This window comes from Periophthalmus magnuspinnatus, chromosome 8 (genome assembly GCF_009829125.3).
Source record: "Periophthalmus magnuspinnatus isolate fPerMag1 chromosome 8, fPerMag1.2.pri, whole genome shotgun sequence".
In the NCBI taxonomy this organism is placed as follows: domain Eukaryota; kingdom Metazoa; phylum Chordata; class Actinopteri; order Gobiiformes; family Gobiidae; genus Periophthalmus; species Periophthalmus magnuspinnatus.
This window is the reverse complement of record NC_047133.1, coordinates 16,197,952-16,212,410: the sequence shown is the minus strand read 5'-3', so window position 1 is coordinate 16,212,410 and position 14,459 is coordinate 16,197,952. Positions and strand designations below refer to the sequence as shown.

The following is a 14,459-nucleotide window of genomic DNA, read 5'->3' as shown; positions in this document are numbered from 1 at the left end:
TACAATTTATACAGAAAATACTCATGGGAGAATGTTATTAATGTCCATATCTTGATTTACAGACACAATAGTGAAATAAAAACCCCAGGATCATGTAGAGTGGGTTAATACGAACATTTAAGACCAAAATGACGAGTCTGACATCAGCAGTTACAGACACAGTTTTTACACAGAAAGTGAGTTGGAGCCAGAAGTGCGCCCATGATCACTTCCTGTTTGGAACGCAGCAGCTAGCACATTAGCTGTGTCCATTTATATATACAGTCTGTGGTCCACACCTAAATTTCCCCAAACATACTAATAATCTTTCCAAAGCCTCATTTTCTCACCTCACAAACACTGCATACATCAGACTCGCCGTGTCTTGCTCAGATTCACAAAAATTGCTTCATGCTTTTATTTTCATTTACTACAGTACTTATGTATTTACAGATCTATCCAAACATTCACTCCAAAAACTCCAGCTTATTCAAAACACTGCAGCCCGAGTCCTCATAAAACCCACATAATTTGAAGACATCAGCCTCAGTCTCTCATCGCTCCACTGGCTTTTTAATAAACAAAAAACACATTTCAAAATTCTCTTTCCTGTTTTCAAATCTCCTGTTCTGCTCCCATCTACATCGAGTCAGGAAGTCAGATCTGTTTATTTCAGTGACGCTTGGGAAACTAACAACCTCATTGGTCTTGTGTCATTTATATCTTTTCTAGAGCAAAATCAAACTTCTCCTACATCAGATCAACCATGTTCACAGTGTCACTGATTCTGAAGGAGCCGTGTTCTTCAGGACTCTCAGCCACTTTTTACATTTATTTTTGTTCAGGTAAACCACCATCTTTGTCTGAATAATCTGTCTCCTAATTAGACTGATTGGAAATTTAGGAGTTAATCCCAGAAGGACCACGAAAAAATTTACAAAACAAAAGTTTTGTAAATTTTAACCTTCATTCAAACACTGACCCATCTTCAGGCAATTATTTTATTTAAGTTAATTTCAACTTATTTAATTTTTATTTTTTGCATTTCATTTGTATGTTATTCCTATTTTTGTATTTGTATTTAATTTTATTTTTTATTTATATCATTTTAATTTTAATTTATTTTAATTTAATTTTAATATAATTTGTATTTTTTATTAATTAATTTATTAATTTATTATAGTTTTTCATAAATAATAATACACAACTTCTAAATGCAACAGTACTAGAAAAAAAATAATAAAAAAATAAAAAATACATTTTAAAAATTATAATAATTAAAAACAAAACAAAAAAATACAGAAAGCAAATGTATCAATAAATAGTACAGATAAATAAATAAACTACTATAATAAACTACTTTGCAGCTGGTGCCATCAACACTCTCCGGGGGTGTGACGCTAACTGAAGGCACCGCTCCGTTTGAAGCTCTGCCTCCCAAGGCCTGACTCCAACCTGAACCTCGCTCCAATGTAATCTGACCACAAAGACACAACAGGTGAGCGGGTTTGAGCGGCTCTTAAACTCAGCCCTAAATCGTGCCATTCAGAAAACCAAATATTTACACCATTACGTGAAAAAAACATGTTGATATTGTCACAAATGTGAATTTCGGACTTGTTCCTAAGCAACAGTCGACCTGCGAGTCCAGTGACAGATGGTTGGTGAAGTTATTTTGGTTTAGACAAGAAGAACCAGAAGAAGGAAGCGAGGGGAGGAGAGAGGGAGAGGAGGGACAGGAGAGGAGATAAGGAGAGGAGAGGAGGAGAGGGGCATTTTTTTCTTTTTTACTTTAACGTGAGGGAATTGGCAGCCTAGCAACACAAACTAAGTGAACAAATCCCTATGGCAACAGAGAGAAAGTGTCTGACCCACAACCTCAGCCTCATACCCACAGACTGTATATATAAATGGACATAGCTAATCTGCTAGCCGCAAACAGGAAGTGATCATGGGCGCACTTCTGGCTCCATTGACTCTGGCTCCAATTCACTTTATATTGAAAAACTGTGTCCCCTCTCTCTGTAACTGCTGCTGTCAGACTCGTCATTTTGGTCTTAAAAGTTTGTATTAACCCGCTCTACATGATCCTGGGGTTTTTATTTCACTATTGTGTCTGTAAATCAAGATATGAACATTAATAACAGACAAATCAGGCGCCTTCTTTCCCCGAGGTCGCTCTCGCTAGCGTTAGCAACAGGTTTGATTGACAGCGTTACTAAGCGCCTGCTCCCTGATAAAGCAGCGATGTGAGCAGGAAGGGGCGTTACCTTCAACAGCCTCACTCCGGATTGGCTCTTTGGTTGCTATGATACTCGCGGTCAAAATTTCAAATATGTAACTCTGCTCCAAATTGGCCGCTATAACTGCTCTAGCCTCAATGAGCTTCAGTTAGAGCTGAACGTCGTCGGTGACGTCACTCAGTCACTTCTTTATACACACACTGTGGGTGTGTGTTTGGTGTGTGTTTGGGTCTGTATGTTTGAGGTGTGTGTTTGGGTCTGTGTGTTTGGGGTGTGTGTTTGGGCTGTGTGTTTGGGTCTGTATGTTTGAGGTGTGTGTTTGGGTGTGTATGTTTGAGATGTGTGTTTGGGGTGTGTGTTTGGGTGTGTGTTTGGGTCTGTATGTTTAAGGTGTGTGTTTGGGTCTGTATGTTTGAGGTGTGTGTTTGAGGTGTGTGTTTGGGTGTGTGTGTTTTTGTTTTTGTGTTTTTGTGATGTGCGTTTGGGGTGTGTGTTTGTAGTGTGTGTTTGGGTCTGTGTGTTGGGGCTGTGTGTGTTTGGGTCTGTATGGCCCTGAGTCACTTCCAAGGACCAGAATGTACTTAATGAGTGGATTTACCTCTGCAGCGTCGTGAGTCTCAGAGTTTCCAAACAAGTCTGGCATCAAACGCTGGCTCACTAATTGCTGTTTACATCGACTTTTAATAGAAAAAACCTTTAAAATCTCATTTTCATCCTGGTTTAAATTGCAAATGAGATCAACTCTGTGTCCGTGTTTAGCTTTAATCTATTTAATATACGGCTAGTGCTAATTATTAGGGATGTACCACAGACTGTGGGAAGAAGTGAACTAAGTCAGACTGAGTGAGTTTGACATCACCACAGCGTTCAGCTCCAAATGAAGCTCATCGAGGCTAGAGCAGTTATAGCGGCTAATCTGGAGCTGAGTTTCACATCAGGAATTCCGACTGTATCATAGCAACAAAAGAGCCAATCTGGAGTGAGGCTGTTGAAGGTAATGCCCTTTCCCACCCACACCACTGGTTTAGCAATGAGGGGGCGCTTAGCAATGCTGTCAATCAAACCTGTTGCTAACGCTAGCGGGAGTGATCTTGGGGAACAAAGGCGCCTGATTTGTCTGTTATTAATGTTCATATCTTGATTTACAGACACAATAGTGAAATAAAAACCCAGGATCATGTAGAGCAGGTTAATATGAACATTTAAGACCAAAATGACGAGTCTGATAGCAGCAATTACAGAGAGAGGGGACACAGTTTTTATACAGAAAGTGAATTGGAGCCAGAGTCGATGGAGCCGGAAGTGTGTCCATGATCACTTCCTGTTTGGAACGAGGCGGCTAGCAGGTTAGCAATGTCCATTTATGTAAACAGCGTATGGACCAAACGCAGACTCCAAACATCCATCTTCATTGGGCTATTTTAAGAACAGGCAGAATCGCACTAAAAAGGTCACCTGTGGATGCTCCCAGTATGAAACAGACTCATTACTGCAGCGGCAAGTCAACTATAGAGGAAACAGTACAATAACAAACTCATTAAGAAAAAAAAAATGTAATTAAACATATATTAATTAAGCTAGATTGTGAACTTTTTCCACTTGTACAAAGAGGCAGTGGTCCAGTGCCTCTGATGCATTGTTATAATTTTAGCTCTAAATTCACTTTGTCTTGTCAAAAAGGCTGTTTTTTTAGACTTAGCTGCTCAGGTGAATAGAGCAACACTGTTTAAAAGTGGGTTGCCATAGCTACAATTGAATGTTAAGCTCCGCCCCCCGACGAAATGCCGAGTTTTTAGGGAGTCTCACCTGTAAAGTGACATAATTCAGGTGCTCGAGTTTCCCAATCTTTTTTTTTATTTTTATTTTTTTGTTGTTGTTTTGTTTTTTGCGTATGCTGTTCTATTGAGTGTCCATCATAGACTGTATGTATAAATGGACATAGCTAACCTGCTAACCGCCATGTTCCAAACAGGAAGTGATCAAGGGTGCACTTTTGGCTCCATTTCACTTTCTATGTAAACACTGTGTCCCCTCTCTCTGTAACTGCTGCTGTCAGACTCATCATTTTGGTCTTAAATGTTCGTATTAACCCGCTCTACATGATCCTGGGTTTTTTATTTCACTATTGTGCCTGTAAATCAAGATATGAACATTAATAAAAGACAAATCCGGTGGCTTCTTTCCTCGAGGTCACTCCTTTAGGGACTCTTCTGAAGATGTGACTGCTTTCGGTAGTTTCATAATCTTATTTGAATGTTTGTCTTGTGTCTTTTGTTGTTGAGCGACGCTGCTAGCCTTACCTTATCCGTGCTGTAGTTGCCATAGTTACCACACTAAACATCGAGGACGGTCAGATGCCTCGTGTTTACAGGGACATGAGTTCATGAGTGTCGTAGTTTCTCTGAGCGCAGGTAAACGCCATAACTAGAAAACCGCCAGAACCGGGACACTCAAGTGCACGTAAACTCCCCATCGTTTTTTTTTTCTTTCTTCAGCAAAATCCTCCTCACAAACAAAAACCTTCATATAACTTTAAAATCTTTTCCCATGACCCTTGACCCCATTAAACTGTCAACTGTCTAATTATTATTATAACCCAATCACACGCATCCGTTCTTCACTCCACTGGGCACATAAGGTCTACAGATGGCTTCATATGGTGGTCAGGACCTCTCTCTCTCCTCCTCCTCCTCCTTCTCCTCCTTCTCCTCTCTCCATCCCTCCTTTTCTTGTTTGGCTTTAATTGGCTGCCATTTGACCTGTGTCTCTTACTGTGCCGTCCCACTGGGCTGACACAAAAAGCTTCACTGAAATGTCACTCTCACCCACACCCGCGCCCCTCACCCACACCCGCGCCCCTCACCCACACCGGAGCCCCTCACTCACACCCACAACCACACCCGTGCCCCTCACTCACCCCCACAACCAAGCCTCTCACTCACACCCGAGCCCCTCACCCACACCCGAGCCCCTCACCTGAGCCCTTCACCTGAGCCCCTCACCCACACCCGAGTCCCACCCGAGCCCCTCACCTGAGCCCCTCACTCACACCCAAGCCCCTCACCTGAGCCCCTAACCCACACCCGAGCCCTACACTCGAGCCCCTCACCCACACCTGAGCCCCACACACGAGCCTCACACAAAAGCCCCACACCCAAGCCCCTCACCTGAGCTCCTCACCCACACCCGAGCCCCACACTCACACCCGCGCCCCTCACCCACACCCGCGCCCCTCACCCACACCGGAGCCCCTCACTCACACCCACACCCACAACCAAGCCTCTCACTCACACACGAGCCCCTCACCCACACCCGAGCCCCTCACCTGAGCCTGAGCCCTTCACCTGAGCGCCTCACCCACACCCGAGCCCTCACCCACACTGGAGCCCCTCACCCACACCCGAGTCCCTTACCTCTCACCCACACCCGAGCCCCACACACGAGCCCCTCACCCACACCCGAGCCCCACACCCAAGCCCCACACTCAAGCCCCTCACCCCGTGTTGGACTGTTTTAGCCTCAAGGTGTCACTCTTTTCAATGCAAGGATCAGGACTTGGGCAGGTGGTAACTTGGCAACGAAAGATAAGAAAAGAAAAAATAAGAACGATAAGAAAGAGAGAAGGGTTAAGATAAGAGCCATTTACCCACACGCACACACACAAAAAAAACACACGCATATATAGGCCTATAGAATCATAATAACTCAAATATTATCAGGTCACCTGTTGTAGTTCTAAATCAGCTCTTTCTGGTCAAATTACATGTAAACTTACATTAAAGCTCAGATTAAAGTCGAACAGAGCCTCAAACAGAGCAGAGCCTCTAGTTAGCATCACACCCACAGGGAACGTTGATGACATCAGCTGCAAAGTGTGAATATTTGCACATAGGATTACAGTTTGGAGATGGAGTGATTGTGTTGTGACAGCCTCAGGCAAAGTCACTGAAATAAAACAAGGAAAAAACCCAGCAGTGAATAAAACACCTGCAGTTTGAACGTTGTCCACCAGGAGTCGCACTATCACACACGATCACTGCTGTGTAAATGAGAAAAACTACCATTAGATCTGTAATGTTTCATTTCTTCAGCAGCTAAAAGTCACAATAAACAGAGACAATAAACCCCCTACAGCCCATAATGTGTTCTGTTACTCAACAAAACAAGGTTAACTGACGTAATCACGTTTTGTACAAAAAATAAGGAAATAAAATTTGAAAAATATTAAAATAAATAAATGAATAAATAAGAATACGAATGAAAAAGCCCGATCATATGTAATGTTTTACCAAGTTAAAAATAAAAAAAAGATGTACACATTAGACTAGGCCTGTATGCTAACACGCTACAGTAAACAGGCCGAGATATAAAAAATAAATAAATAGGCCTAAATAAAATAAAATAATAATTCAAACAAATAAATAAATAAAATAATTAATAGCCTGAATAACTTCGTACACACAGGCCAAAGTATTTTAAATTAATTGAAACAGGTCGAGTTGTAAATATCATAAATATTAAATAAAATATTAATACATAAATAGGTCCGTATTTTTATTCATATGACTTCACTATTAACTCAAAAAAGGCTAAATTGTGCTTTTTAAATTTATCGTTCTATTTGTATCGCTGGGTTTTGTTCTGCAGCAATGGAGCATAACAAAGTAGAAGTACTGTACTTAAGTAAAGTACAGATACCTCAAACGTATACTTAAGTACATTATTATTATTATTTTACAGTGTGTACTTTTTACTTTTACTTGAGTACATCTGAGAGCAGTATCTGTACTTTCTACTCCACTGCATTTTTGAACTTGACTGAAAAGTAAAAGTAATTTTATTATTGTGTGAGACCTGCTGAAAAGGCTGAGGGTTTACAAAACAAAACAAAAATATACAAATAAAAACAGAAAAAATAAAAAATAAACAATTGTTTTGGTTGATCCAAATTCACCTTAAATCTTTATCAAAATCACCACATTTGAAGCTTTATAAGACTCAGAATCTGTGAGAAAAATACTTTTTACTCATTAAGTACATTTTAAACAGGTACTTTAATATTTTTACTTAAGTAGATTGTTTCATGTGACACTTTTACTTTTATTTAAGTATTTTTGCTGCATGTTTACTTGAGTACCAAAGCTGAGTCTTTCTTCTCCCTCTGTTCTTTGTGAGACTCAGTTATAAGCCTTTATCCACTCTAAGTGCTTCCTCTGATTAGAACTTGTGAAACCACAGTTTGTCTAGTGTGATGAGCCACGAGCGCGAGGTGGGCCGTCGTCCGCGGTGCGAGGCGGGCCGCGGGCCGTGGGTTTGTCAGGGTGCGTTACTCAAGAGCCCGCGTCTTGTTTGGCCAAGAATGAGGAAAGAGGTTTAGTGTTGGACTGCGCTCGGAGCAAACCAGAGAACAACTCGAAACACCGCAAACTCCTGCCCCGCAGCGCAACATGGACCCTCTGCGGCGCCGCTGTCTCTTTGCGCTGTTTGTGCTGTCTTTTGCGCACGACATTTTGGGTAAGTCGCAGTTTTTCCTCACTTTGACACCGCTTTCACCTGCTCCACTCTTGTTGGGGGGTGTTGCCTTCTCTGGACATTGCCCGCACAAGCTTTTAGCGGCATGGAGCGGGTTTGCGGCCGCTGTATTTGCGCATCTCGGATGATAAAGTTCATATTAACAGTCAAACATAGTAACAGTTTAGTGGGTCCATGGCTGAAGCTGATGGCAGCTCACATCACATCTCTCCTTATAAGGCAGTGGAGCTGCAGTGGGTCTGACAGGGACAGAGATGATTCAAACCAGGACCTGGAAGTTTTGTTTTTTTAAAAACTCCGCATATGAAAAGAAAGGAAGTGCAGTGTCCCAGTGTGGGGATACAGTGATCCAGGTTTGGATTAAACCCAGGGTTATACTCAGAAAAAATAATTTAAAGTAACTCCAGGACAAGTTCACAAGAAGTTTTGGCCAATAACGTCCAGAAAATCATCTAATTTCACCAGTTTATAAACCAAAATGTGACACCAACTGAACCTGTATCATAGACCCGATATCTGATCCATGAAGATTTTCGATATCTGCATTATTATCTGATACCAGTATCGTATCGGCGCGTCCTTAGTCCTTAGCCTTGATCATATTTGGATATAACCATGGGGTAATAAAGGATTTAACTGTGAAATAAACTTGTATGAGTCAGTCCTGAAGTGTAAAATATAGAAAAATAACTTTACTCATAGAAAATGATCTAAGGCTGCACTTTGGAACAGTTCTGGGTCTGACATGTTACTGCTTTGGCGAGAATGTTTCACAGTATGGAATTAAACTTTCCATGGAGACAAGTGTTACAGGTCAGCTCTATGGAGAGGTGTCCTCACTCACAATAGAATAAATGTAGAATGTAAATAGTTTAATGTCATGGTTTGGAAGAGTTACGTACTGGAATAATATGTTTCACAGTATGGCATTAAACTCTCCATGGAAACAAGCAGCTGACACCACAAGGTCAACAAGTATTACAGGTCAGTTCTATGGAGACGTGACCCTGTTCACAGTAGAATAAATGTCATACTTTCTTAGAGTTACATATTGCAGCCTTAAGCACAGTTAAACCAGAGAGTCCATATATGGGCAGATTAGCCGCCATGTCCCCATCATTCTGCCCCAGGGCGGCTGTGTGCGCTGAAGTCGCTCACCACAGAGTATAAGAGTCTCTTGATTCATATTTATTTACAACACATCGTAAAGCTCTTGAAATATAAAGGAGGGAGAGGTCATATTAGCACAAATGTGTAAATCGTTTTGCATAATGAGTCAGACAGTTTTTAAAATCTTGTTTGAGCTCCAAGTATTTCACACAGATGGAACTGGCTGCAAAACAGACCACAAAAGTGCAGAGGAATGACTTCATATCATTGTTTAGAGTAAAACACAGCAAGTTTTTGTTTTATGACCTTATAATCACTTATATTATAGACGAACAGTAATGGAAAACTGTGAAAATGCATTTAGTCACAGAATACTGATCTATGGTCCAATCTGAGTACTGCATTCTGAATACTTAGAATACTTTTGCATTGAGGTGCATTTATATTATAGTGAAAAGACCACACTGTGTAAAGAGGTGGACTGAGTGAGTGTGATGACTCCAGTCAAATGAAGCTCATCGAGGCTAGCAGTTATAGGGGCTAATGCGGAGTCAAGAGTCATAGCAACCAAAGAGCCAATCAGGACCGAGGCTGCTGAAGGTAACTCCCCTTTCCTTGTCTGTGCAATCCTTCAGTCGTCCAGGCCTGATCCATAGCACAAGCCGAAGTTAAATCTGTCAACTGGACAAAATGCCCCTTTCCTTAGCAACGCTGTCAATCAAACCTGTTGCTAACACTAGCAGGAGCGACCTCAGGGAAAGAAGGCGCCTGATTTGTCAGTTATTACTGTTCATATCTTGATTTACAGAAAAAATTGTGAAATAAAAACCCCAGGATCATGTAGAGCGGGTTAATATGAACATTTAAGACCAAAAGGACGAGTTTGACAGCAGCAGTTACAGAGAGAGGGGACACTGTTTTTACACAGAAAGTGAATTGGAGCCAGAGTCAATGGAGCCGGAAGTGCGCCCATGATCACTTCCTGTTTGGAGCGCGGCGGCTAGCAGGTTAGCTATGTCCATTTATACATATAGTACGATAGATCACTGAAGTAAATATAAACATTAAACAATAATATTGAAACTAATTCACACCACTAACACAAAAACCCTATTTTAAACGTACGATATGATTAAAAAACATGAGCTGTGAGAAATAAACTGCAGAATAAAACTCTTAGTAGTGAGTATATATCTATAATTAGTTATTTATTCAACCCTTTAGCTCAAAAATGACAGTTCTAAATCATGACAGGCCTAAATATGAAGAACAGTTATTACCACAGAACAATAACAATCCAGGTTTGATCTACAAACTCAGCCATGTACAGTACCGAGGTTACGCCAACACGGCTCCTCCACAACGTTATATATTTACACAGGGTCCAGAGCAGAGCGAGGGGCTTTGTGAGACGAGATATAATCACAATGGCTCTTCAAATGTGTAACCCAACCTCTTTTGTTTGTGTAAAAAATGCAAACTCTGCTCATTGAAAACATGTGGTAGAAATAGCAGCCGTAGTAGTGTTAACATTAAACAGGCCACACCCATTAGCTGCGTGTGATAAGAGACCAGACGGACAAACAGCGAGGGCATATGTGGCTTTGGGAGGTGTTGAAACGGTGTTAATGCTTCAGCGAGTTGTGAAACTGTGAATCACGTCTGTGGTGGACATCCTCAGACTCATTCAGGTTCATTACAGTCATAAGGGCTGTATCAAAGGGTCCACATTACCTTAAAGGGCCCATATGACTCTATTCTCTGATCTGTTCTAATGTTGTTTCCTCGTCACAAACAGATTTGGAGTTGTGTTTTGTTTCATTCACACATGTTTAACACACAAATCCTGCATATTTAGGTTGAGTTCTTCTCTCAAACTGAAAACGCTCTGTTCCACCTTGTGATGTCATCATGTGGTAATACAGGAAGTGCTCCACTGTGTTTTTAAACTCCACACACCTTCACTAAAATCATTTGGATCATTTCAGTCCTGGAATTGCCGATCTCTACTGAACTAAAGGTAAAAGGAGCCGTTAATTTGAAAACTACCACTTCATGACATCACAAGGTGGAACAGAGCATTTTAAGATTTGGAGATGTAGACAGACTAATAATAAAGTGTTACTTTACACAAAACACAACTTCAGGTCTGTTTTTGAGGAGGGAACAGCATTATGACATGGATTAAACCTCACAAGAGTCACTTTTCTGTGATACAGGATCCTTAAATTGGCCTAGTATTAGTTTTGCAATGTTGGAAAATGTGGTCAATTTAATGGTCAGTATTTTAAAGGGACACTGTGTAACTTTATTGGTGCTGGGTCTGCCACCTGTTTATGTTATGTTATTGCTTTGCTTGAAATGTTCTGCAGTATGGAAACTGTAAACAAACAGGTGTGTTAGCTTCAGTGTAGTTAGCCCCTCCCTTCAGACAGATATAAGACAGTGTCCAGCAGTAATCTGACCAGAACTGAAGAAGAGCAGCCAAACATCTTCATTCTAAAACATTTTGTAAAGTGACAGAACTGAATTTTTCGGTTATCTGGATCAGACTGGATCTGATGATATTTCTAATCTTGTTTTTCCTTTAGTTTAGACCTTTACAAACATGTTCTGAAATGCATTGGTATTCTTTCATTAGTTTATCTGTTCTCAGTGTTGTTTACCATATGTGCTCGGAGAAGAATCCTACTTTATAAATACATTTTTGGGGGAAAAAATCACAAAGCCCCAATGAACGGTTTTATTATCCCCATGAAGAGCTGTGGATCAGATGTAGACTTAGACCAGGGGTCGGGAACCTTTTTAGCCAAGAGAGCCAAAAAAAGTCACATATTTTAAAATGTATTTCTGTGAGAGCCATACAATATTTTTTAACTCTGAATACAACTAAATGTGTGAATTTTTAAACAAGACTAACAATGTTAGAGTATAAGAAGTCTCTGAATGTATTGTTAATATTTTTTTTAATAACATCTGTGGGAGCCAAGTTTTGGTTTGCGTTTGGTAATGCAGTGTTAATATTTTAATGTTAATAAATTATGTTTTATGTTAATATTTGATTTATATGTATAAGCTACACTTGTTTTATTGCAATAATGTTGATTTTGGAAAATATCTTAGGATTGTCATTATTGAAGTTTTACGTAAATATCAAAAATCAGCTCATCTGTTGGAGTTAAGATAAGTCAGATCTTTCTGATCAGACTGAGTTGACATAAAGCGCAGATTAAACTCTAAGAGAGCTACAGACAGAGTAGAGCCTACAGTTAGCATCACACCCCCAGGTAATGTTGATGACATCAGCTGCAAAGTATCAAGTGAAATAAGTTACATTAGTATTACTGTGTTTTGTCTCATTTTTTGTCCTTTTTTTTTTTTTTGTCTGATTCCAGGGTCAAACATCTGCACGTCTCGGGGAGTGACCACTTGCCGTCAGTGTCTGGCCGTAGATCCGAGCTGTGCCTGGTGCTCTCAGGAGGTAACCATGACGACAGCTGATCTGTGGAGTCAAACGTGTTGGGACAGAAAAGTCATTCCTCTCATCTCTATGGCCTGTTCATGTTTTACAGAGAAACACACAGAGCTTCAGTTTAATGTTCAGGACTAGTTTAGACCTGGTTCAGAGCTGGATACAACTGAGTACACAACTTTATACTTGTGCATGAGTAAATATTACACAAATAAACACAAATAAACACAAAAAGACGTATTTTTGTAAAAGCTGCCAGTGGTGGAAGAAGTACTTAAGTAAATGTACAGATACTGGAGAAAAAGAATACTTAACTAAAACTAAAAGTATCACATGAAAAGATCTACTTAAGTAAAAGTATTAAAGTACCTGTTTAAAAATGTAGAGTAAAAAGTAAAAGTAAAAGTATTTCTCACAGATTTTGACTCTTATAAATCTTCAAATGTGGTGATTTTGAGAAAGATTTGAGCTGAATTTCATCTTTTCAGATTTGATTGACAGGGATAGTTACCTTCAACAGCCTCGCTCTGGATTGGCTCTTTGGTTGCTATGATACTCGTGGTTGGAATTCCAAATATGGACCTCGTGCTGTTGTTTTGTTGTTGTAGGACTTTGGTAAAGGCGGCTCCAGTGTTTCTCGCTGTGATCTGAAGACCAGCCTGGAGAAACTAGGCTGTCGCTCTGATTCTATGGAGTTCCCCCTGAGCTCAGTGCAGATCATCCAGGACGCCTCGCTCAGTGACAAAGCCTCTGGGGGCACCGTCACTCAAATACGACCCCAGAAAATGCGTATGGTACTACGGCCAGGTAAGATCACATCGATATCCCACTTTGGTCTATACATTGGTGTAATAAAACCAAAGCACCTCTTAATAGTGTTCAAAGCTGTGCCGTAGTTACTTTAAACGATAAGTAATAGTTCACTTCAATTTAAGTTTATTTCTTTATCACATTTAAAACAACTTGAGATGAACCAAAGCACTTCACAAAACAAATATACAGATAAAACGACACATTGGAAAAGAACAATAAACCACGTGTATATCCTGTGTAGCTAGTGTTAAATACCAGGGAGAAGAGGTGTCTGGTCTTAAACTGCGATAAAGACTGAGAGGATCTGACAGGCAGAGGGCGCTGTTCTGTTTTATTGCTCAAAAACAGGCTCTGTGACTTTGATGTTGCCTCACTGCAGATATGACCAGTAACTTGGTCTGGTACAATGCCGTACTGTGGAACATACCAGGTAAAGAAATAATATCTCCATGGCGACAAGCAGGTGGCAGACCCTCTACTAGAGAAATTCTGTAGTACACCTTTGGATCGGCGTCAGTATCCGAGCAGAAAAAGCTGGTTCGGTGCCTCCCTAATGAGCATCTCTGTATAAATTATATTCTATTTTTACAGGAAATATTCAAAGCAAAAGACTTGAAGCTGAACACGAGAATTTATTTGACTAATTTTAGCTCCATTATCATGAAAAACTGCTGTTATTCCAACTACACCGCTATCAGTAACAGTCATGTCCACTTCCTACCCCGTTTCCTGGATAGACAGCTTCACTTACTCAGCGTACTTGGTTCTTACTGTGAAGTTGAACCAAGATCAACTTCAAATTTATATATATTTTTTGTTAGATTTTTGTTACATTGGGGCAACATCCCATTCAAATCCCACTCTTAAACATCATTGGTTGAGCGGTCAGGTTAACTGTCCCACAGGTTGGCAGTGCGATTCCAGCTCCCACAGATGAATCCTGTCGTTGTGTCCTTGGGCAAGACACTTAACCCAGCCACCATACATGAATGTGTGTGTGAATGGGTGCGTGGTTCTTTGATGTAAGCTGGAAAAGAGCTATTAAGAATTTGATCATTTACCATTTTAACCCCAGAAAAACACATTTTAATGAATAAAAAATGAGCTTAGTGTTTATCCATTTATTTTTAGCTCTTCACCACATATACCATTGCCCTTAAAGTCACAAAAACATAAGCTCCAAAGTAATTAAATAAAATAATGATCCCTTTATACTAGCGAGACACATTTTCAAACTGTTAAACTTCAGTCTCTCGAGTATCTCTCTAGTATTTTCTTGGTTAAAGGGACAAGACAGAACATGTTTTATC

General features: G+C 40.3%; 2 protein-coding genes across 2 annotated transcripts in view; both read left to right on the top strand.

The window, feature by feature from the left end:
• The window catches only part of tlk2 (tousled-like kinase 2), a 97,243-nt gene that overhangs the window by 23,395 nt on the left and 59,389 nt on the right, over positions 1-14,459 (top strand). The window lies entirely within an intron of this gene.
• itgb3a (integrin beta 3a) overlaps positions 7,543-14,459 on the top strand; it is a 30,237-nt gene continuing 23,320 nt past the window's right edge. Inside the window, exons 1-3 of the mRNA XM_033971361.2 lie at positions 7,543-7,736; positions 12,260-12,345; positions 12,945-13,143. Of these exons, the coding sequence (XP_033827252.1) occupies positions 7,670-7,736; positions 12,260-12,345; positions 12,945-13,143 (352 nt within the window). The 5' untranslated portion in view covers positions 7,543-7,669. The remainder of the gene's footprint in view (positions 7,737-12,259; positions 12,346-12,944; positions 13,144-14,459) is intronic.